Source organism: Sebastes umbrosus, chromosome 4 (genome assembly GCF_015220745.1).
Source record: "Sebastes umbrosus isolate fSebUmb1 chromosome 4, fSebUmb1.pri, whole genome shotgun sequence".
NCBI lineage: Eukaryota > Metazoa > Chordata > Actinopteri > Perciformes > Sebastidae > Sebastes > Sebastes umbrosus.
Genome location: NC_051272.1, coordinates 30,607,312 through 30,634,722, shown reverse-complemented (window position 1 = coordinate 30,634,722; position 27,411 = coordinate 30,607,312). Strand labels below are relative to the sequence as shown.

Genomic DNA, 27,411 nt, shown 5'->3' with positions numbered 1-27,411 from the left:
AGAGAGCCAAAGTGTGCGACTGATCCCCCACTCGACAGTCGCATCAGACACACAGAGACTCTCAGCCAAGGAGACAAAAAGGAAAGCAGGGGTCAAAGATTGCGGTTCCTGCTGGTCAGTAGAAATGCAATCTCATCTACTGAATTAGCATGAGAAACGCAGCCATAGCCTGTCAGTGTCTTTATTGAACTCGGCCCAAAAGAGCTGAGAGACCGGCCTGTGCAGCAGATTGGCAGCCCCTTTCATCTGTAGACTCACAAAGAGCTCGTCTTTAAAGGCAGAGCTACCCGGCTGGCAGAAATTCAATTTAAGGGCTGTGCTGACCTTTTGAGTCTTGGCAAAGCGATCAGTGATGGTGAGGGCACTGGGGGATGCTCACACTTATTTTGGGGGCTGGGGCATCAGACTTTTACCTGTCCGTGTTTCCATGCACACACACACAAACACACACGGGTGAGTACACATAAAGTGGCACAATAGATACAAAGTGATGAAAGGAGATTGACTCGAGCCACAGTGGAGAGGTCGAGAATGCAGTCATGCATTTCCTGCCTTTTACCTCAACGCTGTCATCTTGAACTCGAGTGGAGCTGCCTGCTCTTTTTGCACCATTGGAGGACACAGACTCAGTTCAGTGCCTCTGCTCTTCCTCTGTAGCTTACAGTTTGTGTTTATCCTCATCTTGACATTCACGCCAGGTAAATAGAAGACTGTATTATTGTCTCTGTTAGCCCCGTGATGGACTGACAACCTGTGCAGGGTGTCTCTCTGCAGCCTTCTGTTTGCTGGCATAGAAATCAGATCCTTGGTGATACTAAAGAGGGTTAAATGGGTGGAGAATGAAAGGAAGCATCATTGACAAGAGGATGACATATTGACTGTTGCTGTGTGCTGCCAAAGTTTAAAACGTTATTGGTACAACTTTCTTATCAGGAACCCTTTATAAGGGATTTAATTAATAACTCACGACTAGTTAAGTTAAGTAATTAATAAGTGCAACTTTTGGGTTGCCAGATGCTCATGGGTCTCTCACATTATAATAAGTCAACAGTTATAAATGTGAAGTCATTGATTAAAGGGATAGTTCGGGTATTTTGAAGTGGGGTTGTATGAGGTACTTATCCATAGTCAGTGTATTACCTACAGTAGATGACGGTCGGCACGCCCCTAGTTTGGAGAAGCAGACAGGAGTTACCGCACAGGGGCAAACAAATGTACTGCTGTGGATGGGGGTAGCAGCAAAACGTATTTTAGACACCTAAAAGAATGGCTCACCTAAAAAAATCAATATCAGTTTAGATGTACGCTATATTTCGAATATTTTCCGACAGGGAACTGAACTGAAAGTGAAATGTATCTATACTGTTTTTGGTGGTGGAGTCTGGTGGCTTTGAAGAGAGCATAGATAAGTTTCACTTTCAGTTCAGTTCCCTGTCGGAAAGGGCTGTCTGACGGCAAGATACAGCAGTGAAAATATTCTAAATATAGCGTACACTTTAACTGATATTGATTTTTTCAGGTGAGCCTTTCTTTTAGGTGCCTAAAGTACCTTTTGATGCCGGCATCCGTCCACAGCAGTACATTGCTTCGCTCCAATGTGGTAACTCCTCTCCAATCTGGATGAATGCTGACCGCCGTCTACTGTAGGTAATAGGCTACACCTACTATGTATAACTACCCCATACAACCCTACTTCAAAACACCTGAACTACCCCTTTAAGGGTTTATTGTAACTGCAGTAATAAATTGCAAGTAACTAAGTTTTGGTCCAGATTCTCTGCAGCCCTTTCCCAAGAGGTAAGTTGTCTAACAGTCATTGTAGGCTAAACATGAGCCAAAGGGGTGTTTTTTCACAACCTGGCAACCAGTAAACACTTCTTAATGGCTTATAACTGATCTATAAAGCATCAATAAAACAATTTATTAGCCATTACTAAAGTCATTACTTGTTAGATCTGGGCGGCTATGGGTCGTCAGAAGATCGGTAGTTCGCGTCACGCCGGCTCCTTGAGTCTGCATGTCGAAGTGTCCTTTGGCAAGATACTGAACCCCCAAATTGCTCCTGAAGGTCGTGCCATCGGTGTGTGAATGATAAGATTATAATCGGATGGGAAGGTTGGCACCTTGTATGACAGCCTCTGCCAACAGTGTATGAATGTGTGAGTGGATGGATGGGAGAATGTTGGCATGTAGCTGTAGTGTAAAGTGCTTTGAGTGGTCGGAAGACTAGAAAGGCGCTGTATAAATGCAAGTCCATTTACCATTAGTTACAACTTCTAAATCATTTATAAAGGCTGCTTTAAAGTGGCACCGCTTCGTTATAACATGTACATTTTATAAGTGTGTGTGTTTCTGTGTGTGTGTGTGTGTCCCAGCACCAGATGCTCAATACACCCACTGGAAGCAGACGGTGTTTTACCTGGAGGACTATTTGACGGTGCGGAGAGGAGAGGAGATCACTGGCAGCATTGACATGAAGCCCAATGAGAAAAACATTGTGAGTATTGTACCGTCTAATGTTCGTATTATGCAAGTAGTTTCTGCCTTTAAGTGATGTGAAGTAATGTAATTTATTGTGTATATGCATATATATATATATATATATATAAGAAAATATAAAATGTAAGAAAATATATAATAATATCATAGAAACAGTGTGTCACATTATTATATGAGCTCTTATCTTTATATCTTAGCTAAGAAATGACTCATGCCCTCGACAGATTGTTTTTTCCTCAGCGTTGCACCGCAGACAAACAACAACCAATTCTATTGTTGACCTTGTCCATGTCCTCTCCTCCCCCTCTGGGATGGAGAAGCGGGGTTTGCTTCCTCCTGTTGTCTCACACAAACAGTCTGTGCTTACTTAACACTGTGTTCTGCTGTCAGGTCAAAATGGAAAATCTGACTCTCTGGTCATACATATTTCTTTTCTCAGTTTTTGCAACACATTATTTGTTTAATCATCACCTCCCTATCTCTCTCTCTGACAACCATCTTTCTTTTCTCCCTCTCTCTTGACCTGCAGCGCGACTTGGACTTCACCTTCGAGCTGGATTTCAAAGGGCAGCTGTGCGAAGCGGCCATATCCCACGACTACAAGATGCGTTAAGTTCCACCGGGGGACGTTGGTGCCCCACTGAGTACGACCCCTGAGCACCAGAAGGAGACAGAGACACTCCCATGACTCCCATGGACGGACACATGGTGGGTGGTAAGCGGGGCAGAGAATAAGAGAAAAGACCAGGCCAAAGACCAAGCAGAGGTGGCCCCAGTGACAACACAACTATTGTCACAGCAGTGTTTGATGAAAGCAGAAAGTTACTCATGCTGACTGTTAAACAAATCTGAATGTAACGCCAACAAAAAGAGGTCAGGAACATCTCCTCGTCTTGATGAATGTTATTGATTATTGATGTGCGTATATGTGAGATGGAGTGACGTACCTGTGTGTTTTTGCTCAGTATTTGTTTTTCCACAATAACCTGGACCTTATGGAGGGATAGTTGCCATGTTTTTGAAGCAGAGCTCATGTAATCAATTACTGTATTGTCCTCATTCCGCTATAGGTAGACAATACATTTAAGGTGTAATTCTTACGTCATATTAGGGAATGATTATCAGAGTAACACTTTCATTTATAGTTGTGTCAATTTAGCAATGTTGGAACAGCAATCGAACGCCTCAACCAAGGACGAACCTGCGTATATGTGTAACGTGAAAGGTGTTTGCATAGTCGGTGTACTAGTAGCTTTCTGTGAGCGTGTAATAGAAGGTTGCACAGCTTGGACTCCAGATGTTCCCTGTGTTGTCAGTTTGAGCAGTGATGTTGACATGTCAATAACATAGTTACCCCATCCAAAATGCCTTGACCAAGTGCCGAAGTGTTAGTTCTTTTCAGCTTTTCCGCTTTTTTTCCCTATAGTTTCCTATACAATAGATGCTAGCCACTCTCCTTTGATTGGTTGTTTAGATATTAGAGATTTCTTAAAACACAGACTCAAGCCATGAAACTTATTTGGTCTACATCTGATCTATGTCAAGTCACCCGGTTTGACTGTTATCAGGCCATTAAATAAGCATTATCGGTCACTATAAGCCCCATAGATGTGGGTCAATAGGGGCCTACTACGCCTACTATGTCTACTACGTTGTAAAAGTGAAAGCAAAACTTAAAAGCAACACCTTCTAACACGTTATAAAACTGTATGAAACGTTACGTTTTGAACAATAACATAAAGTAGTCTTTAGGTTTAGGCAACAAAACCACTTAGGTAAGTTTAGGGAAAAACATTATGTTTTGGCTTAAAGCTTCAGTAGGCAACAATTTTTTGGCATCATTGGGAAAAAATTCCATAATAACCTTTCAGCATATTGTAAATCAAGTGTTCTGAGAGAAAACTATACTGCTGCACCTCCTCTTGGCTCTGTTTTCAGACTTTAAAAAATCGAACCAATCACAGGTCATTAGCTATCCTATTGGCAGTGCTCGGGCCATGTAAGCTGTGCTTGGTATTTCCTCAACATGGCTACTAAACTATGCACTACAAGATGTTTCTAAATACATTTGAGGTGAGAAATAGGCATTACATTAATAGAATATTAATTCATATTTGATCAGCGCTGCCTAGTTTGACTGTTTGATTGGATTTCGCTAGTGACTTTAAACTAACTACGGTTCAAAAGTGAAAATGAAACTTGACACTTGTGAAAACACTGACAACTACTTGCTGTTGGTTTCACACAGGATGCAAACCCCAGTCTCCTGGGTGAAAACCCTGAGTATTAGGTCCAATCCATCATCCCGGACCTCCACTCCTTAAGGAGTTTCACACATACTACAGCACCTGACTTCCTCTTCTGCTCGTGTCATAATTACTACAGTCGCTAGAGGTCGCTGTTGACTTTTTCTTATACCTTCTGTCAGTGATCTACCATGTAAATAGATGATAAAACCTGATATTGGGTGTAGTAGGCCCCTACTGACCCACATCTATGGGGCTTATAGCGACCGATAACGCCTATTTAATAGCCTCACAACAGTCTAATCGGCTGGTCAAGCAATCTAACCCCACACATCTTATTATTTAGTCCTAGCAACTAGATGACCTGCAGTACCCCTGTACCAATATCTTGGTTTGAAAATGACGTTTCTTGTAACATGCATACAAGTTTCTTGAGTACTTTGACACAATGTGGTACAAGAGTTTACAGACTGTGCATGTATCTCAGTCTAAATCTTTGCACTTCACCTGTGCTCTTACTAAGGTCATTGCCTATAGGTGAAGACGCGGATCTGGGCAAAGATTACCTCACATTAATATTCCTAGTATAAGCCTCAAACTACTGCTACTATCAAAAAGGGAAACAATATATAATAGAAGTTTGAAACCATCTGGTAATGCATTATCTTTCCCAGATTGTAATGATGTGTTCCGTAATATTGTTGTGTCCAGAGACAGCCTCTATTCCCATGTCTACAGACCCTAATGAATATTTTCAGGGCTGAAACCAAAGTGTACAGTACGAGCACTTGGGACCAATAGGAGGAAACTACATTTTAAAGCATGCAACTAATGCTAGTAACAATCAATAACTGTGATGCTGACTCAGAGCTCACAGTTTCTGTATATTTTACAGGGTGCTGGCTGGCACAAATAAGCAATACAATGTTATGAATCATCAATGCTTACAATCAACTATACATGATAAGTAATCTTATTTATTTAGAATAATAATTGTATTGAAAGAGCACTGTTGGAATCTATCCAGTTACACTTTAACAGAAAATATATTCTGAAAGTTGGCTGCTCAAATGATACCCAAAACTTGTTTTCCTTATAGTTTATAAGTCATACAAATTGTAATAAATTGGCATGTTAATTCCACAAAATATTGAATATGTTGTTTCCCATATTGTCATGTCAACTTAAAAATGGAATAAACAGCAATGTCCAAACTCATCCACTGGGTGATGCTGTAGAACTTATTTGAATTTCATTGTACCAGGATGAAGAAGTCATTCACACATGATATTATTAACATTAACAGTTTATTTATGTATTTGTTTTATGTATTTACATGTTTACATATACATTAAAATTATGTGCAAGACACTGGCCGTAGTGGAGCACTATAGTGCAATATCAAACAGTAAAATCTGAACTTTTTACCAGAACCTTTGTGTAAAATACAGATTACATAACATACATACATTACTTAACATGTTAGAGTGATGCCATTTTCATAAAATACTTGGCACCGAGGCAGATTAAGGTGATGTGAAATAAATATATTCTGTGCTAAACTTCATTTGTTTCTATTGGGGAACATAATTATGTTATTTTCTAGACACACAACTGAGCCAACCTCCCGACTAAATGCAACCTTCAGCACTGTCACAACAAAAACAACGCAGAATTACAGATCGGTGATAATGTATAGAGGACAAAATAACACAAAGGCTTTTAAAATAAAATACTAATATGACAGCCCTGCAGTGTTTCTTAATGCAACTATAATATTTCTGTTTATTCACTATACAAAACACAGAAGCACATTACTTCTGTGCTGTGCTGCATGCTGGTAGTTTGAATTTGACTTTGTCCACCAGGTGAAGAAACTAAGACACCCGTGCAATATCCTGCAATGTCCACATTGTTATTATTACACATTATCATTAATATTTCCACCTCTCAATGTCTCAACACAAACCGAACACCAAAAGCTTCACTAAAGTAGTGTTTGCTGCAAGGTTGTTTGATAATGCGTTACATTTTATAGTTGTTTGTGTTGTTGTGTCATGTGTGTCTACAAAAGGTGAAAAAGCAAAACGGCAAAAAAATTACACATAACACTGAATGAATATATTAATACATAGAGTAAAAAGCCCACATGTGACAGATACAGGGTCTGTTGGGAAGCTAAATAAATATTTGAGAGCCACAGTCTCTACATGGTACATGTAAAAAATGAAAAGTATGACTCAAAGGGGACTCAGTGTATTTGTTCAGTTGTTCTATATTCTTTGAATATTGTTATTATTTAACTATATCTTCCTAAAAATTGCAATTTGAGGTTATTTTCAAACTGCAAACAACTTGGTTAAACATACTGCTTATAAATAGTGCAATGACATCCGTGACACGTGACATACATACAGTATTTATTCTGGTGCTGTGTTTACCCAGAGTGCCACGAGGTGGAAGACATCCAGAATAATGTGAGCTCATGTGGTTCATGTGGTCCCACTATCATGTTGTGTATCTTAGTAAAGGGTAGTGCTACATGTATGTGTTCACTGTTTTTAACCGTTAGCAGCAGGATCTCTTCTTCTCTGAGGGGCCTCCGACCAGCTGGACCGTCTTTTCCTTCTCTCTGTCCTCTTGCTCTTTCAGGATTCTACGGGACGTAATGAGGCACAAACAAATTAAGCAGTTCTGGGTCAGGACAGTGAGCTCACATTCGCTCTGAAAACATACACGGCATTTGCGGCTTTTACTGCACATGCGTCAGTTGTGCTCTGTTGTCTGTTTCAGGTCTGTATGAACCCTGTTGGGTCTTTATTTCACGCTGGGGGATTAGTTGCAACACTCCCTGCTTATTTGTCATGTTGATGTGTATTTAATGCTGTTTTCGGGTATTGTTACAGCATGTAGCAAATCTGAGTAGTAGAAGCATTATGTCAAGCAGCACATGTTTACTGTATACCTCTAATTGATTTAAAGAAACTCAGTGACATTCTCACACAGAGGAGGCAGAATATGGTTTAAACAATATGAATATTTGATTGCGCGCTTCGCACCAATGGAACTGTAAACAATGCCGGATATTTTCACTTAGGAGTGACTGCTTTCTGTTGTGTTCTCCGGAACCATCTGATAAGAAAAGGTCCTTTGTGCCTCTAACACAGAACAAAATAAACATTTGGCTCTCTATGATATGCCTTACTTAAGTGTAGAAATAACCCTACTTTGAAAGCTGTTCAACTTTACTTTACTATATACTTTATTGTCCGCCCCAAGGGGAAATTCCTTTCCACAGCACTGTACACATCAGACAGCAGTACATACAACAGCACAACAATAACGACTTTTGGGTGTATAGTCTTTCTAATTACGTGATCACTGATACTTCCAACTGTTTTACAACAAACTGTGACTTTCTTGACTTGCGAAATTATCTTTTCAAATTGACAAACATCATATGTGTGATTCATAGCGCATTCAAAGGGGATCAAAAAAATATTTATCTCTCTCCGTTGACTACCGTTCATATTTTTTCCAAAATAAGGTCCCATGGGGTCCACCGGAAGGGTTAGACTTGTCCCCTGGCAGGGATCCGTCTTTGCCCAAAGCTAACCCTTCTGCACCTCGGTGCTCTGTATTGATTGGGTGTGTGATGTCCTGTTCTATTGAGGTTGCAATGTGTGCAATGGCCTTATTTATTTAGCTGTGCGAGGTTGGGCGTGGGGAGATCAATTATCCTGGCTGCGTGTGTGGTTATGCGTGCGAGTTTGGCACGGTTAGTAACATGTTAAAGAAGCATCTGTTTTCCTGTTGCATAAACTCACGCACAAAGGCCATTACTTTTGCTCACCTGGCTAAATGAATCATGGACTCCACCACATTGTGTCCGGAGCACGCGCTGCACTCATAGAAAGCCATTTGGCAGTCCTGAAAAAGAGGTAGGCATGTTTCAACTTTTTGCACATCGATCAGAGTCAAAGTCAATTCTGTTCTAATACTGCAGTTGCAAAAGCACAAAACATATTCTCATGTAACAAAATTAGCTCACGTGGTCTTTTCCAGTCACCATAGAAACTACATGACACACCAGAGACTAGAGGAATAAAAAACTAAGAAAAAAAAACTGAATCATACTGAACTCGCTTCCAAATAAAACTCTCTATTCCGTAATCTTTAATTTATCATAACTAAAAGGAAGCACCACGTTGTTACTATGGTCTGACGGGCAGGACACCGATTTGTGCCGCTAGAACTTTGAGCTTAGCAGACAAAACAGACCTTGGCTAGTCTGTCGCCCACTCCTTTCTGAACTTGTCTCTCAATCTCCTTGTCCGTTTTGTTTCCCAAGAGCATGATGGGGATGTCTTCACCCGCGCCCTCCTGTGAAAGAAGAAATTAAAAATTCAACAAACCGATCTTAAAAGAGTCCTTTTCAGTTAAAAGACAAGGCCACCAGCTTCTCTGTTGCTATTGGCTCCACAGTGGAAAACCAGCCAGGTGTATAGAAGCATCGCTGCAAACAAATACAGCAACTGACCTTTATTTGTCCTGTATGAAATATATATTCCACACTCTGCTGTAAGGAATCAAAATAGACATTTCTGTGAAGAATGTGTGCAGCACAGGACGACTGTTACCGTCTTACCTTTACACTCGTCAGCCACTGTCTGACAGCGGTGAAGCTCTGCACGGCTGTGATGTCATACATCACAACCACGCCATCAGCCTTGCGAAAGAATTGTTTGGTGATGCTCCGAAACCTGCAGGAGGAGAGAGGGGGGAAGTAGATGAATAAAGGAAGTGTTGTGTTGTCACCGGTACTTAAAAAAAAATCCTTGAAAACTGCCTCTTGGCTTCACCTGCGTTTGTACAACTTGCAAAAATATAGGAATAATGTTTTCAAATGAGATCTTGCTGAGGTGCATCAAGTTCAAAACACGTATTTTACAAGGAGACTATTTGATTCAATGGAATTTCTAAGAATTCAAGTACACTCTTTTGAAAGAAAGTAGTGGCACTTATCAAAGTGCCACAGCTCAAGCTAAAGTAGTGTTGCAGTACATTATAGGCTCTTTCTCATTTCTCCATTTTGTGCCTCCTCATCTCCTCCATCCTCCAACATGTGACCCGGAAATCAATCTCAGCGCTCCATCGTGATGGACGTCCCAATTCCAAAAAATGCATCTCGAGGAGCGAGGAGGCTTGTTGGAGGAGCATTAAGCGAGGATACACCGGTGTATCCTTTGCAGAAGTGTTTTCGGCAGCCGCGACGTGTAAAAGAAGCGTGACACACAGCTGGAATAATCTCAAACCATGGCAGGACTCTACAAATGTAACAAATGTTCCTTTTATATTCACAAGTTGTAGTTGTATTTAAGATGATCAAACTCTCTGCCCTTCACCGTTTGTATAGAGCCACGTAAGGTGTTGCTCGTACCACATTCCTTAATGACATTTCACCTTGATATGTTTTCATCATGGAATGTAGGCTATACATCCAATTCAACTGCTATAATTGACAAACAGTGCAAACAGCTGCTAACGTCAAATTATTATATCAATAAGAACATTCTCTTACATTCAGGACTAATTTGTTGTGTTGTCATATAGATAGTTAGGACATTATGCCACGTTGTGAATTGAACTAAAAGTAAATATATAAGTTGTCATGAACACTGTTATGCTCATCTGACAGAGATCATAAAATACAGCGGTATATAAAAAACAATGGAGAGATGATGCAGCTGTGCCACACGTCATATTTAATTGACGTCTTTAAAATGACGGCTCCGAGGAAAGGATTTCTCATTTTGTTAAATACATGACTCTCTCCTCACGTCTCTTCTTTGCCTCCTACGCTCGCATCTCCCGTGGGCGGGACTGAGACGCGAAGAGAGGAGGCGAGGAAAGAAATTGAGGGTGTGGAAACTGGGAAATGAGAAAGGCCTATAGACTCTCTTTTCAAATGTGATAATGTCCTTACCTCTCCTGTCCTGCTGTATCCCACAACTGCAGTGCCACCTGGCTGTTGTCCACGGCTATTGTCTTTACACTGTAATCTATACCTGCACACACAGACAAGAAAAATGTGAGTCGGCACATTCTGTTTTATTATTGTTTACTGTATACATACGTACCAATATGCAAATCTATACATTGACCTGAATGCACGTGATTGTTGCATCATGTTAAGGTAACACTTTTTAAACGTGATAATGGGCCTCGTGCAGGAAGCGAACAAATTTCCTCTTATTTTTGTTCGCATCCATAACTCATTCTGAGTTTGTTGGTACCCATTGATTTCTGGGATTCACCAATGTTTTCTTATTTTTGCTCTTCCCTTAGTTAAGAGAATATTGTACAAGTGGTTGAGAGCACTCTTACCAAGATAAGAAAAAAACATTTTGTTTTCACAGTGCATACATTGTTTGTCCGACGCAAAGAAACAACTTTTAAATTTAAGGAACATAAAAAAATGCATGGATATCATAATGATCAAATTTAGATTTATGTATGTTTTAGAGTGCTTATATAGTGATTGGATTATTAAATTTGTGGGCTAAAGAAATACTATTGGTCCATTGATTGATATAAAAACCCCTGGATGATGTGACAGCCTTGTTAATGTACTGTAATTCTCTGTCTTGGCCTGCCTGTTTGACTCTTTCAGTCCCTCTGATTGCCTGGCCCCTCCCCTCTCATTAAGAGTTTGGCCATACCTGCTGGGAGCATGGATGTAGGCTAGGAGCAGATATAAACAGGGTAATTCCAAGATGGCCCCCCTCTCTCCCTCTTGGAAGGCTGGTGCCTTTCAGGCTCCCAACTTTAGTTTCACATTACCCATTACACCTCACTACCGACTACTGACTTTACACCCCTATTGACTTTATTTTGCATCAGTTAAATTATCTTCAATAAACTGACTTGCTTATTTAAACTGTTACTGTGTGGACTTCCCTTCTTTGTTATGCTCTTGAACGAGCTGGGCATAACAAGTGGGGGGTTCGTCCAATCGTGAACCTGAAATGTCAAAATTTGAGGTGAATTTGAGTAGTAGAAATGTGTTGGAAGGCCCACAGTGTAGTGATTGCGAGCTGAAGCTTCATGAAGCATTGAAGCTTTCCAGCAAATTGGTTTGGAAAAGGGTTCATTTCTTGAGGCTTCATGTGAACACGAAACCACCTGGTGGTCAAAGAGTGTAAAACAGGCAGATATGATCGTAACCATGTCATCTGTGATATACTGTATTTTGCGCCAGTAAAGGCTGTTGGGAATGACTATAAACAATGAAAAAAATATCTATTACCATGTAATCCATTTATATCTATATAATATATAATATAATGTCTATTTTCTAGTAAGTACATTATGAATATATAACATACATGTATAATAAACTGTAATTGTTTTGTGAGTAATGCATCTTAAGTGTGTAAACCAATCCTTTGGTCAATAATTGTATTGTAGTGCAGTGTAATATAATATAATAATGGGAGGAGGGGTAATATTAGTGTTCTGTGTTATTGATTTAACCAGTGAAGATCTGAACCACTTCCTGAACCAGTCAGCGGTATGGCCGGGCAGCGAGGCTTCGGGCGTCATCAATGACGTCATTGGTCTAAAACGATACAAGCCTCGATACACACATCACGGAAAACTTCCTCGATTACTCAACACACGCTCCGAAGCCTCGGCACAGCACGTAACATCACTACCACAGTGACAGTTTAGTTCTATATGGTGATAAGATTCAGAGAAGTTGTGTATCCGTTAAGAACGGTGCGTGTGGGTTATGCAATACATGCTGTGAGGAGGATTGTAGTGGGTTAGCTGCACTATTTATGCTTTCTGGCTGGAGCTTTCATTTGGTTCCACAGATAGGTTGTAGCAGCAGTTATCTCACAAGGAGGAATTGCTGGTTTGTTGTTTTCAGGGCTGTTTGTTATTTTTGTGTGTTGTCCGTGTGGTTAGAGCTGCTGTGCTCAGTCTAAATGAGGAAAAAACTATTTTTTCTCCCATGCTACATTCAAGTGCTTTGTAAGCAAACACATACAGAACCTGAGGTCAACAACAGGAACTAACAAGGGTGTGTTTGCACTGTACAGAACGTACCCACAGTAGCAGAAGTGCCCGGGTGGAAGCAGTCGTCACAAAATCGCCGAAGGAGAGAGGTTTTTCCTACACTGGAGTTCCCCACCAGGACGATCTTGAAGAGGCGGTCGGGCTGCGAGGGACCACCTTCCTCCTGAAGAAACGGGTAGCAGAGATTGAAAAGGGAACCTTTTGCAATTAAAATACATCACGTAAATACTTACAGTAACTGCCTTCTTGCTTACAGTTATACTGGTCTCCTTGCCAACAGGCTGACCCCTCGGAGATGTGGGGGTTTCCCTTTTCTCCACATCTGCCTTCGTCTTCTGCTGCTGGGCAGAAGACATGCACGGGTAAATATCGCTCATCACCAAGTCTATATTCTCCTCCTCGTCCGAGGCTTCCTCTCTTTCACTGCACTCCTGAAGTGGGGTTTGGGCCTGACAGTCATTCTGGAGCAAGTGCGGGAGGTGGTCCTCCTCGATGGAGATGATCCTCTGGAGGTGCCCTCTTGATTGGCATGACCCATTGGCGAGGTGGTGCCTCACAGAGCCGGTGGTCTGCTCCTCCTCATCCTCACTGCAGACAGAAAGTAACATCATAGCTCACACTGCAGTTCTGATGGAAACAACGGAGATCCAACTGTACTGTACAAACTGTGGCTTGTGGTCAATTTGATGCAATCTTGACAAAGACTGATGAAATTTGAATTTCATGCATCACTGAATGATGGTTTACCTTCTGAAGATATTTGTTTTTGTGTGTTTCACAAGATTGATTGAAGGCCTCTGCTTCATACTCAGTGTTTTCATAGAACTCTTTGGAATCTGCAGAAATAAAACATGATGTTTTCATTCTTATTGCAGCAGCATGAAATTCAGGGTTCAATCTAAATCATGGGATGGCTATTCTGGGCTCCGTTTATCACCTAATCTTTAAAAAAAGGACATATGATGTGCAGACAGAGGGAATTAAATACAGCATATTAATTTGCTATAATAAACGGTACATACCTGATAGCGTATATCCTTTTCATCACGTAAATGTTTGTTCATTTCCCTGGATACAACAAATAAAGATATTAAAGAGAGATTGAGAACCTGAAGTCTTTTCATAAGATTTAACTTTTACACAATTTTCAATATTATGTAATTGCCCTTGTTTGATATACTGTTACGTTTTTTCCCGAGTTAATCACAATACGTCAGTTAAGTAAAATTAGAAGTCTCTAGCTTAAATCCCTGGACCAGGAGTTTTTATTGTTGGCTAACAGTGGAAGGCTGCAGAACAAGCAGCTCCCACGTAGAAAACATTATAGCTAATTGACTGTTTAGCCGGAGATTTCTGAAAAGGAGCTGACATGCTCAACAAGTATTCCACCTAAATATGTTCTGAAGTCTTTGTACTGTGATCACTCCACTAGAAAGAAGTGAATTACTGACTGAAATGTTACTGTAAATTAGTTTTGGCTGAGCAATACTGTTTTTTTTCACTATGAGTACTGATTCGACTGTCGATTATGGATAAGGCTACAAGAATGAACTAACTGTGCTCAATGATTTCAAATCACAAGATAAACATCCACGTCACTTCTCTGTATTGCGTTTTGTTTTGTCTAAAGCGAGGCCAGTGCAGCTGCACCTCCACTGTGGATCCATACCTCAAAAGGTCCAGTTGTTTGAGGAGGCCTGCTCGCTCTCGCTGGAGTCCCTCAGTCAGTCTGTATATTTCACTGTGTGGAAAAACAACTTTATTACAAATAATCTATGACCAAACACACAAAGTAGAAGAGGAAGAGGAAATATGACCCAGAGCATATTCTCTTCAAGATATAAAGTATCACAGCATTTGAAATATAAGACTTGTCTTTATAGTATAATGTAATATAATAATGTAATAAATGATGTGCATTATACAAGATGTGGAATCAACATAATGAGATAGATAGAACTTTCTCAAGGACCCCTGGTTGAGAACCACTGGTATATAAAGTACGTATTATGTTTTACTGCCTCTCTATTTGTCATAGCAAACCATGTGATTGCATCCTGACCAATGAGCAAGAAATGAGAAATTGAGAGGCCAAATAATCAAGGCAGGCGTAATGAAGAAGACTGAGTGAGTAAGAACAGCTACGACTCACATCTCCTTCTCCTCGTGAAGCCGTGTGGACTGATCCTGCAGCAGACTCAGCTGGTCCTGGGCCAACATCAGTTCTTGGCTGGTGTGGTCCAGCTCCCGCGCTAACTCGTCATTCTTGTGCTTCAGCTTCACGTTCTCCACCTTGGTCACGTGTTGCTCACTGTGAAGCTCCTTGCACTGATGCTCCGTCTGGAGACAGACCGGTGGTCAAAAGAGAAACAAGTAGAGCAGGCCTATTCAATTACTTTCTCATAAGGGCCGGACATTTACTTTTCCTGTCTGATCTGCAAAGCTAGGAATTTAAATATAAAAACAATACATCTTTTTAATCTTAATAGGTTGTTGTTTTAATAAACACAATGTTGTATTTGACAACTTTTTTTATTCAGTTTGAGTCTCCTAAAGTCCCTCTGCTTAAACATCCTGGGTAATAACTTTTTAGTTAAGTATTTATGTGCTTAACAAGACATAACTAATGAATGGGCTAATTGGCCTACTAATAAATTTATGATCTTCTGATAATCAAACGATATGTTGATTGAGGCAGGTTTGATAGCAGGTCATTTAAATAAAATTATTAAATAAATTGTTATATTATTATAGCAATTATATTGCTTTTAACAGTCCATAGCAGCGTCAAAGTATGAGTGGTGAACGGGAATAAACTCCCTTATTGGAAGAAATTAAATTATTATTTTTTAAAGTAATATTTTTCATATTTATAAATGATAAAAGGGCCGGATTGAGGTTGTTAAAGCGCCGCATTCGGCCCACAGGCGGCCCACAGGCGGCCCACAGGCGGCCCACAGGCGGCCAATTGAATAGTAAAGATACTTTGGGATTTCTTTGGTTTAGATGAAATGCGTGTCATAGCGCTACACACAAGGATCGGGCCTGTTTATTGAGGCAGTACTCATTTTTAATTAAATATCATTGAATCACTGTAACACTATACGTAGGAAGATACAAGTGTCCGACTTTAGTGACTCCTAGTGGTACACATTCACACAATCTCCTCCAACCATTGTGCTCTCAGCTCAAAAAAAAAAGTGCATGGCTGTTAAAAATACAGTGACCTCTTTGACCCACAGTCATCAGATGAACGTAAGTAGACAGCACGATGTGAAAACACAATACCTTCAAACAGCTGACTGCCTCTAAATATTTTCCGTCAAACTGCTTTTGTAACATGACCTCCATTAACAGATAGTGAGCAGAGCCGTACTAAATGCTTTAAAAGGGGTGCCAGCCTGTGTGGACTGTTCACTTGGTAAACAGCTGACTTATTAATTAGAGGTGATAAGGAGCTGTGGAAAGAAGAAAGTCCTTGTTGGCGTGACCAGAATTAATTTCAGTTCACTAATTAGCCTTAAAAGCCTGAGTGCAAGTCTGTAAACGGAGGTGTGGCAGAACCTATTAACATCTAACAGCATCCATCAACACAAGCTGTCGTTGCTGCTGCTGCAGAGGAAGAAGAAGCTCACTGGAGAAGTATCAATTAGACTGTATTTGATAACAACTCCATATAAGTGAGTGTTAAAAGGAGGTTAATGCTGCTATGCACATCGGCTCTTTCAAGATAGATGGACTGTGGTAATGAGTATGTTTTGACATCCATACCAATCTATTTCTACCATGGTTATAATAGCTTTGGATTTTCAATTAGTTTTTATTTTATTTTAGTTTTGACTTTTCAATTTTATTTTAGTTTCAGTTTATTTTCAGTTTTTCAGAAAGGTTTAGTTTTAGTTTTAAAATATTTAGTTTTACAGTAGTTCTAGTTTGTTTTTGTTAGGGTCAGCTCATAGAAATAGAAAAATATTATTTTTCTATGGGCCGGCTATAATGTCTGAGAAGTATGTAGCTACAAATACATACAAAATACATGGTTGGAGAACTGTAAATGCCCATAATGTTTAATCTTTGCGCCACTTTAGTGAAGCAATTGCGGCATAGCACTATCTCCTGGAATATCAAGTCTGTTAAATTTCTGTGGTTCAATGTTACGAGAGTTGACGGAAATTCATGCGGTCTCCTTTTTTCGGTTGTGATATATTATAGCTAAAAAAACTAAACCTGAAGCCAATTTACATTAATATGTATTAAATTTGTACCCCTGCAGTATTGTTTCAGTTTAGTTTTTCTTAAAGGATATAGTTTTTATTTAGTTTCAGTTTACTAAAAATTGCGTATTAACGCAATCGATCTTTAGGAGGTTGTAGTGGGCTCAGTTCTAAAGCTAGAATATGAAATTAGGAAACCTAAGGAATCCATTCGTACCAACCATGTCATACTAGCTTGACGCGAAGGAGGTTAAATAACGCTCCAAACTTGTGCTAAACTTTGGTGAGGAAAAACTGTCATGGCCATTTTCAAAGGGGTCCCTTGACCTCTGACCTCAAGATATGTGAATGAAAATGGGTTCTGTGGGTACCCACGAGTCTCCTCTTTACAGACATGCCCACTTTATGATAATCACATGCAGTTTGGGGCAAGTCATAGTCAAGTCAGCACACTGACACACTGACGGCTGTGGTTGCCTGTTGGCTTGAGTTTGCCATATTATGATTTGAGCATATTGTTTTATGCTAAACGCAGTACCTGTGAGGGTTTCTGGACAATATTTATCATTGTTTTGTGTTGTTAATTGATTTCCAATAATAAATAAATACATACATTTGCATAAAGCAGCATATTTGTCCACTCCCATGTTGATAAGAGTATTAAATGCTTGACAAATCTCCCTTTAAGGTACATTTTGAACAGATAAAACAATGTGTAACTCATTTGCGATTAATCGCGATCAACTATGGATAATCAGGTGATTAATCGTGATTAAATATTTTAATCAACTGACAGCCCTACTAAAAATATTCTTCACTGCTTATTTTCATTTTAGTTTGAGTTTTACTATAATAACCCTACTTTCTACATATCAAGTATACAGAAACAAATACTCATGAATGTTATGTACTCAACAAATTGTAGACAATGTCTTTGTAGGGCACTGGGCACAGCCATCTATCACTGTGTTATATGATGATAGTTTTCTAGGTGTGTTTATGGTATAGTGGTACTAAATCACTTTATTAGCTCATTTACAGCATTCTGTTATCTGTCATCCTGTTTAAAGTGTCTCATGTGTTGCTGCTGTGACAGCTGGATTTCCCTACGGGATAACTGAAGTGAGAAAGTGTAAAGTGTTTCTCACAGGCAGTGAATACAGCAGCCACTCTCTGAGAAATCCTTTTACTGTCTCTATAACTCACCCGTCTCTGTTTCTGAAAGAGCAGATCCAGCTCTTTCTCCTTACCAGACAGCTGCAGCTCCAGGTCCTGACTGCGAGACAGGAAGCGCTCATAGTCCTTCAGTGCAGTGATAAAAGAGGGAGGCGGGAGGACAAAGTGACAAGAGGTGATGAGGAAGAAGATGATGTACGGTATTGATACTGATTATTGATTGATTGATTATTGCCATATTGATAGATTTAGCAACAAAGAGAAAACCTTGTAGATGAGGTACCTGCAGCACAATCCTGTCTTTTTCATGTTTTATTTGCTGCTCCATTTCCTCATAAAGGCACTGGATCTCATTATCGTGTGTTGCTGCTTTCCTGTATGGATGCAATTCAGATGTGAGGATGTGCAATGTACAGCGTGTACCTCAAAGTGTGCATGAAACAACTGCCTAGATCAACACACTTGAACTCATACAGAATAGTTTTGAACGATCCCGTTGACGTGCCCCAAGAAAGATGTCCCTCCCCTGACCTCTTTAGAGCGCTCTCCATCTCCCTCTTCTCTTGGTCGGCCTCTTTGATCTGGGACGTCACTCTGGCCAGGAAGTCCTCAAAATTGGATAAAAGGTGAGGTTCGTCACGGCGCAGCTGGGCCCACAAACTGCGCACCTCAGCGGGACTGAGGGGACAGAATGAAGAACCAGGGGTTACCGAGTGCAGCATCGAAGTCAATTTCTTTAAAGAAGACCTATTATGCTTATTTTCAGGTTCATACTTGTGTTTTGGGTTTCTACTAGAACACATTTACATGCTTCAATGTTAAAAAACGTTTTACTTTTCTCAAACTGGCAGTGCTGCAGAACCTCTTTTCAAACTAGTTGCTAGGCAGGTATTATGCTAATGTGTTACTTGGTGACATCACCACGTTATGGAAGAAAAGGTGGGACTTCAATCAAGGTGTTTCAGGCAGTTCAGGAGCAGTGTGGGGGAGAGTAACTCTCTTTGGCGCGGACTTTGTAACAAACGTGTATTGTAAAAAACGATATAACAAACCAAAGGGAAGGAGAAAAGCACAAAAGCATGATAGATCCCCTTTAATGACATTTGCAGTATTTGTCATGAGGTTTCATGAGAAATGTACTATTTTTTTTTTTTTTTAGATGACAAATAGAAAAAAATGTTTCAAGGACATAGGTTGAAATTCTAGCACAGCAACAGTCCAACACATAAACATACATAGAGGCAGCAGCTCAGGCACTAAATCATTGTGGTTTTTAAAAGGACATGATGTTCTTTGCCTTGAAAAATGTATCAATCCTTGCAGCAAAAAAATCTGACACTTTTGTCATAACTGCTTGTTTGAATGTTTTTATGTGTTCTTCAGGGTCTGCAGCTAACGCACTGACAAGATGGCAAAACACTGAATAAAAACAATGATTTAAGTATAGAAATGTGATGACAGAAATGTAACACTTCTGTAATTATGCTTCCACAAGAAGCAACATAATGTGCTTGTAAGCCATGATAAGGTGGGGAAAGTCAAACAAATCCCCAGAAGACTTTTCAATACTTACAAATACTTAAACTCTGGCCAACATCAATATGAGTTAGTGCTGCACAAACTGATCTGAAATCTAAAATGTCAACTGGAGCCAACCGGGTAGGCGGAAGCCGATAAGATGTGTAAATCTGGCATCCACCTCCGCCGCTGTTTACTTTTATTGAGTTGGAGTTGTTTATTAAAGGTGAGTCTAGTCATGCATTTTATAAGATCATTATCCAGTATATATCTCTCAGTCGAACAAAGCAATGTCTAAACTGACTTCAACAAGAGGTACTAATGCCTATTGAATAGTGTATGAAATCATACCAATGCAGATAAGATTGTGAAGGCTTTTAAGTTGTGACTGCTGTCTGGAAATAAAGCTTCTTCGCAAATCCTATGTTTCAAACACAATCCTATTAAACAGACTTGAATATTCAAGAAGTAATACAGAGAGGCAGAGCACAGATTGCTCAGAGAGGGAGCGCAGGAACAGCTTTGCTTGAGAGTGGAAACTTCCAAATCTTGTTTAGTTTGCACAGCTGATTATAGTCTCGGGCTAAGTCACTTAAAATCATGTGTAGACTCGAAGCAGAAGTTAACAAAGTGTACAAAGATATGACGTGGACCTACACGCTGTTAACACAAGAACACGCGCACGCTCTGTACAGTACTCACTCTTCAAAGACACTTTTGGCCCCGAGGCTCTCCATGAGCATGCAAAAGTGTTTTTCCTCTTCATCCTCATCTCCTCTTGCCAGGCTCTCCTCCCACTGGGTCTGGTACAGGACCTCCGCCGGGCTTTTACAGGCGCTCCTCTCCCCCATGCCTTCCTCCACAGAAATCTTCTGACCGGATAAAAACTCACCTAGAAAAATCAAGACTTTAAGCGCACAATCAAAACATCAGACTACACCTACTGGTGATAGCAGCATTGTTTTAAGTATAAACACAAAGAAAACGTACTAAAGCCAGAGGAGAACTCCTCCAGGGTTAGGTATCCATTGCCGTCCGAATCAAGGGTATCAAATACGTTTTCCATCTCCTCCGCACTGAGAGGGAGCTCGGCGTTCAGCCTCTGTTTAAAAAGACACAAAACACAGTTGATATTGGCAAGAACAAAGCCTGAAGGACATTAACAATACTGTAGCTATAATAACTGTCACTTGAGACTTATAAGGGCAGTCATTAGTGCAGTGGAACAGTTGGTGATTCTTTCCCAGTTATTTTTACCAATCAAAATAGTCTATAGTAGACTAAACAACTAGGGCAGTCAGAGTTAATGCAATAATAACGCATTAACGCAAATTTGTTTTAACACCACTAATTTATTTTACGCATTAACACAACTTGCGTTTTTTAGGTTGTAGAGGGCTCAATTTTTAAGCTAGAGTGAAGACATTCTGGTATCATATGAAACTAGAAAACCTAAGGAATCCATTGATACCATGTCATTCTAGCATGTCGGAAAGGAGGTTTAATAACGCTCCAAACTTGCGCTAAATTTTTCCAAGGAAAAACTGGCATGACCATTTTCAAAGGAGTCCCTTGACCTCTGACCTCAAGATATGTGAATGAAAATGGGTTCTATGGGTACCCACAAATCTCCCCTTTACAGACATGCCCAATTTATGATAAACGTGCAGTTTTGGGAAAGTCATAGTCAAGTCAGCACACTGACACACTGACAGCTGTTGTTGCCTGTTTGGCTTGCCATGTTATGATTTGAGCATATTTTTTATGCTAAATGCAGTACCTGTGAGGGTTTCTGGACAATATTTGTCATTGTTTTGTGTTGTTAATTGATTTCCAATAATAAATGTACACATACATTTGCATAAAGCAAGCATATTTGTCCACTCCCATGTTGATACGAGTATTAAATACCTGACAAATCTCCCTGTACATTTTGAAAAAATACAAATTGTGCCATTACTTGCGATTAACTATGGACAATCGTTATTAATCACAATTACATTTTTTAATTGATTGACAGTCCTACAAATAACACAGAGGATGCCGGTTATATTCCAAAATAGCCTCATTCTCCTTGTTTTTCCAACCAGAAAGTGTTTAATGGACATGCATCATCTTCAGTAAAACAGTGCTTCACACTCATAACACCTGGAATCTTCCCAGTGCAGCTTTAATGATTGACCACTGGGCAGCTCCACAGGAGCAGATGTTGGCTCAAGTGAGACTGTCAAAAGTCCTTTAACAGAATATTCTAAGTAGACTGAATACTATTTGAGAGGTGAGGAGAGACAGCTGCTCCTTAAACAAAGAGAAGAACCTCCCTAAACAACCTTCTAACCATGACAGTAACTGCTGGATTATTTTATAAGGAAAGCCAACACAGCCACACCTCTGTAAGCAGCCTGGGTTTTATTCTGTGTTTACACTGCCGCCAAAATGTTGACTGAGGTGACCCATACAATCCAGGGGAGGGACAGCATCTGCGTGACATTATCAGCTGTTCTTGTAAAGTGTGTTATCTGGGAAGAACATGTCCCTAATGTCAGCAAACAGTAGGATTGTAAAGCTTGGTGTGAAAACGTACATTTAAACTGTGGAAATCTGTTGTGCTTGAAAATGCTGCGAGTGCACATAAGCAGTACCTCTCATTTAGCATGTTAAATCATCTGCAACCTTTGACAGATGTGTACCAAGTGTAAAACAAATACAACTAACAGTATCAAGCGCTGCATTTAAGTACACATTTCACTCTTCAGTGCAAAATAGAGGTGGGAGGGACCGGCCGCTGTCCTGCTCGCCATCTAATTTCCAAGCCATTATCATAAACACCAGATCAAAGCGTCCATTCTGTGTATTTATGCTCCTCTGAGCGAGCGCCGGCTACAAGTGCTTCATCAAAGGATTGGCTACGGCACGGATGAATATCAGAGGGGGCAAGTGAATCTGCACAATAATGTGAGTGGAGGAGTTGCATGACAAAGCTTCCGCGTGTTTCAGAAGGTCTCTTTTGTGCCGCTTTGAATAAAGGTGCACATGTCCTACGTGTGTCCAGTTCAGCATCATTAATGAGTGCACAGAACGCCCCTGCATGTTATGCTCATTCTGGATGAATAAGGAGTTGCTATCCCTAAAAATTATGGGAAATGTGAATGTGATGTCCACACAGCACTGATCTGTTCTCATTTAGGTGTCTCCACAAGTAATTAAAGTTAGTAACAATGTGTTTCTATTAGTTTCTGTGGCATTAAGACACCAAATGTTATCCAAGCTAACATTAAATCATTGATTTTATTTTATTCTAATTATTTTCATGCAGCAAAGTACAGTACTTTAGACTTAGAGTTCAGTCATGTCAGTCACCCTTGCATCAGCAACCTCACCTGCATGTCACGTCGGTTGATGAAGCCCTTGTTCTCGATGTCACACATCTGGAAGAACTCGTGGGTTTTCTCCACGATAGTGTTTTGTCCCACGTCCCCGTTCTCGCATCTGCCCGCCTCGTCGCCGCTCCCTTGCCTCTGCCATGCAGCAGTTCGGGCCACCGTGGCCGTGGTCATCGTGGTAGTGGCGGTGGCACAAGGAGCAGTAAAAGCTGCCATGGTATATTTGTGAGTCTGTTGATACGAGAGCGTTTCCCGCGTCCTTCACATGAGCCGGGTACAGACGGAGGTGTGGAGGAAAGAGATCCTGGAGAAGTGGAGCTTCAGGCTGCTCTAACATCAGAGGCTCTCACCAATGTCACAGATTGTCATCTCTTAGCAACCGCCTCTTTAATTAGTCGATGAAACCTAGTAGAGAGACAGGAGGAGAGTCTTCAGTTGAAATAAGTACAGCTCCTTGGCTGAAATGTTAACAATATAAAAATGTATTGTATGTGTTATTGTACAAAATGTCGAGTCTATAAAAGGAAGCTGTTTGAACATAATAAATCAGAAAAATACTTTAAAAAAATACATTTCATCATTGTCTCCAGCATGTAAATAACTCAATTTACATGCCATCTCTCACACATATTATCAGTCTGTTTTACATTTAGCTGTACAATGTCAAACTGCTGTACACCTAAAACTAGGAACGTACCGATCCAACTTTTTCAGTTCCGATACCGCGATACCTGGGCTTTGGGTATCGGCCGATACTGAGTACTGATCTAATACCATTTTAATTAATTTAAATTAATAAACTGCATGCCTCGCTGTGTGGAAGTGACTGGATCAGGCTTGACATAAACATTACTTTCTCAACTTTGTAAAACAAAATGTAACAAATAAATACATAGATAATATCTTACGTAATTCTATTAAAATAATAAAATTGAATAGATCGGCCCCATTGTCACCGATTCCCGATCCAGCTATTTGAGTCCACCCGGTATCAGTGCTAAATCCTAAAACAACTGCTGCTCTTCTCCTTTACCTCAGGGACGATGGCCCTTACTGAGACTAATGTCATCTGACAAGTAAAAGCCAAAACTGAAAGGAAAGTTGTGGTATGACTACGAGGAGGGTCCTGTCTGCCTGGAAATATTGATTGCTATAACTCACTCAGTGGTGGGTTTCATGGGGACTACAGCTCTGTGTGCGCTGGTTTGGAAGACTGCCTTCCTGTCGGAGGCTGTTGAGCACCGTGAGTCGGCTCAGTCGATTCATGAACAAGAGCATCAGACAGTGTGTGTGTGCTGACCCACGCAAATGTAGACGTGTGGGACTGGTATAAGTCAAACAGAAAAAAATAGATATGCATGTAGGCAGGTAGAACCACAGAGGAGAATGCAGGGTGAGACACATGATTCACACACACCGTCTAACTCTAATACTGGTACGGAATAATTTGGTCCGTACGATAAAATAGAAATTTTATCAAAAATCGCAATACAGCTTACTACAACTTTCAAATGACAGTATTTCTGAAAATTGCAATATGTGTTAAAGGCGGAATTTGTGTCAAAATTCCATTTTAAATAAAATATTGTGGTGCTGCAGAGATGTCCTGGCCTACACATCATATTTTACAGAATTAAGAAAACATCTCAATTGCAATATCAGTCAAAATAATTGCAATTTTTCAAAATCGTGCAGAAATAATCCATATCATTTCCACATAAAGCTCACTGAAGCATTTTGAATTAATACATTTAATCTGAAATTGAGTTTACTGTCCATATCTCCCATTTATATGAAGATATACAGGACCTCAATAATAAAATAAACATCTAAAAAATATATATTAATGTTTATCAAACATTTGGTAGTCAGAGAGGTACTTGAAAATGAGTGTAAACATTTATATCTGTCTTGACATTTCTATAAAGTGGCGTAATACTTGTTTGTCATGCTTGGATGGAAGTTTGAGCTAAAACATTGTGCAACATATTGCAAAGCATGACAAACCTCATGAGGAAAGTCACCAATGCACAATGAGCAACGGACTAAGCTTAAGTATGAGAGAGGAAATAAGAAAGGGAACTAAGGTGAATTGGTGTTTTTGTCCCCAAGCACACGGTAATACATAATATTATCTAATCTTTACACACTGTCCTGTTGGCCAGAGGCCACAGAAATGTTTAAGGCTCCTTTGTTAAAACTTGGTAAGTGTGTTGAGACAGGTGGCCGGTGACCTAAGACTACAGTAGAAGGATATCAGACAAGAAAAACACTCATTCATGCTTTTACACAAATACTTATTATGCAATGGAAAGACATTTTGTCCAATGACCACATCTGGCACATGATTTAACTTCACTAAATTGCACTCAATTATAAGTTTAGGGAATACAATAATATTTGTACTAAAAGTATTTGTCATTTTCCTAAGATCTAACTTTTAAATGCTGGAGTTTGCTGCTTTGCATACAGTTCCCTTATCTCTTTTAGGGTTTGACATGGAACAGCTGTGCTACAGCAGCACTTACTATACCGGCTAAGTATAACTTCAACCAGAAAACTCTGTTTAAAGCAACACAAATGAACTCAAATGCATAAACATTTATATGTCAGTCCATCTGTTTAATATAATGATCAGGCTTATAAATGATTGTGCACATATAACCCTAAAAAGTTGCCACATTCTAATCTACAGGATACCTGCAAATGAGATTCAGTATGTTCAACAGACATGATGAGTTTCTCTTTGTCTACAGAGGCCACACACTGCTGCTGCTCATGAGGGGCAAATTTAGTTTGTGGTCTGCAGTCGTGACCACAACAGGTTTCTGCAAAAGACGCTTCTTTTGTTTCGTTTGCCCAACTCACTATCAACAACAACGGTATGATTTTAAAGAAAGCCACAGACAACAATGTCAGTCTTCTGTAACATAACCAGGTCTAAAAGAGGCACAACTGACTTATTGAATTTAAGTGGAATTCTCCTATCACATTCAAGGTTATGCCTTCTTCGGTTACATAAAGTTGGTTTATATATATATATAGCTATATTTTACAATATGTATACATATTGTCCCTTACAAGAATAACAAACAACTACTAAGTAAAATATAGCTGTAATATCTCATTGGACTACTGTATGTTGCATGACTTATTTCTAAGAAATACATGTCTAAATATGTCTAAACATTTGTCTGACACGCTGAAAGTATTTCAGGTATAACTTAAATCCACTTCCTGGAGAGAGGTCACGACCATTTCAACATAACAATCATCTTCGTCATCTGCAACTACTGGAGGTATACAGTAGGCTTTGAGGTACTACCATTTGCCTGTTACACCTGTCAAGTAGTACTACTTCAAAATCAAATCAAGTCATTAAAGCCAACAAACGCTTGCAGTGTGTAAACATAGTGGCAGTAGAAGAGAAGAGAGGTGGCAGACAGACAACAGGTTCCAGTTTTACAAAAACACGTGTATCAAGATAAAGAAACGTTCACTTCCTTCACTCCAGCGACTCTTTGTTTTATTGTGAAACTTCCTGTGACAGATGAAGCCTCCTTGAAACTCTACTGTTGTGTAAATAAAGTTAACATTAGCTAGAAATGTACTTCCCTTTAACATCCTGTAGCAGCTATAGTTGTAATGTTGGCTAACAGCAACAACCAAAGAACACACGGTCAGGTTCATTAAACTAAACTAAAGTGCTATAACAGCTATTAAGGGAATAAACGTGAGCGTTACGTACCGGTGAATGAAAAGTGAAGTTCAGGTTGGAGGGATTCATTGACTTGGTTTGTATCAGCCTCATCCGCTGTTAGTTGACCTCAGTGTTTACTAGTGAGCTGGTGTGTGAGTGCAGGAATGTGACCGAGCTCTGACGGGACAGACCTGGAGGAGGGACTTCAGCAAAGTCATCGTTGGTAACCATAGCAACGCTAACCAGGAAGTCCACGCGCAGTGAGGCTTCTCTTTCTTTTCTTCTCTGTGTGTGTCTTTAGCAAACTTTTCTCAAACACATGCCAGAAATGCTAAAGACAACAACACTTTATTCTTTTATAGATTTGGACACAATATGATAACAATATTATATGTGACATTGTTTCATTATTTTCTCAATTAAAAACCACAGGAGATATATATAGCCTATATATTTATTTCTGTTTGTTGAGTAAAATGTGTCACGTCTTCTACCTTATCTTTGTTAGTAACATAGGCCTATGAGGAAATAACCAAAAGCCTATACTGTAGCCTACAGTATAGAGATTAATTTCACCATCATATGGTGTC

At 39.9% G+C, this 27,411-nt stretch overlaps 2 protein-coding genes across 3 annotated transcripts in view; one reads left to right on the top strand and one right to left on the bottom strand.

The window, feature by feature from the left end:
• LOC119487587 (protein arginine N-methyltransferase 8-B) overlaps positions 1-4,260 on the top strand; it is a 37,085-nt gene extending 32,825 nt beyond the window's left edge. The window contains exons 9-10 of the mRNA XM_037768604.1: positions 2,376-2,497; positions 3,029-4,260. Of these exons, the coding sequence (XP_037624532.1) occupies positions 2,376-2,497; positions 3,029-3,112 (206 nt within the window). The 3' untranslated portion in view covers positions 3,113-4,260. The remainder of the gene's footprint in view (positions 1-2,375; positions 2,498-3,028) is intronic.
• Positions 4,261-7,081: 2,821 nt separating this feature from the next.
• On the bottom strand, positions 7,082-27,039 carry cracr2aa (calcium release activated channel regulator 2Aa). Of its 2 annotated transcripts, none has more exons than XM_037768573.1 (18): positions 26,870-27,039; positions 23,119-23,526; positions 20,729-20,840; positions 20,441-20,630; positions 18,752-18,898; positions 18,504-18,594; positions 18,251-18,346; positions 14,983-15,170; positions 14,500-14,571; positions 13,853-13,898; positions 13,578-13,666; positions 13,064-13,418; positions 12,861-12,993; positions 10,732-10,813; positions 9,394-9,508; positions 9,027-9,128; positions 8,599-8,675; positions 7,082-7,401 (listed from the first exon to the last, which is right to left on the bottom strand). In XM_037768573.1, the coding sequence occupies exons 2-18, from the start codon at positions 23,335-23,337 to the stop codon at positions 7,314-7,316; spliced, it is 2,202 nt and encodes a 733-aa protein (XP_037624501.1). In that variant the 5' UTR covers positions 23,338-23,526; positions 26,870-27,039; the 3' UTR covers positions 7,082-7,313. The 2 variants fall into 2 exon arrangements, with proteins under 2 accessions (XP_037624501.1, XP_037624502.1); XM_037768574.1 differs by having other exon boundaries at positions 13,085-13,418; positions 26,870-27,038.
• Between the last annotated feature and the right edge of the window lie 372 nt (positions 27,040-27,411).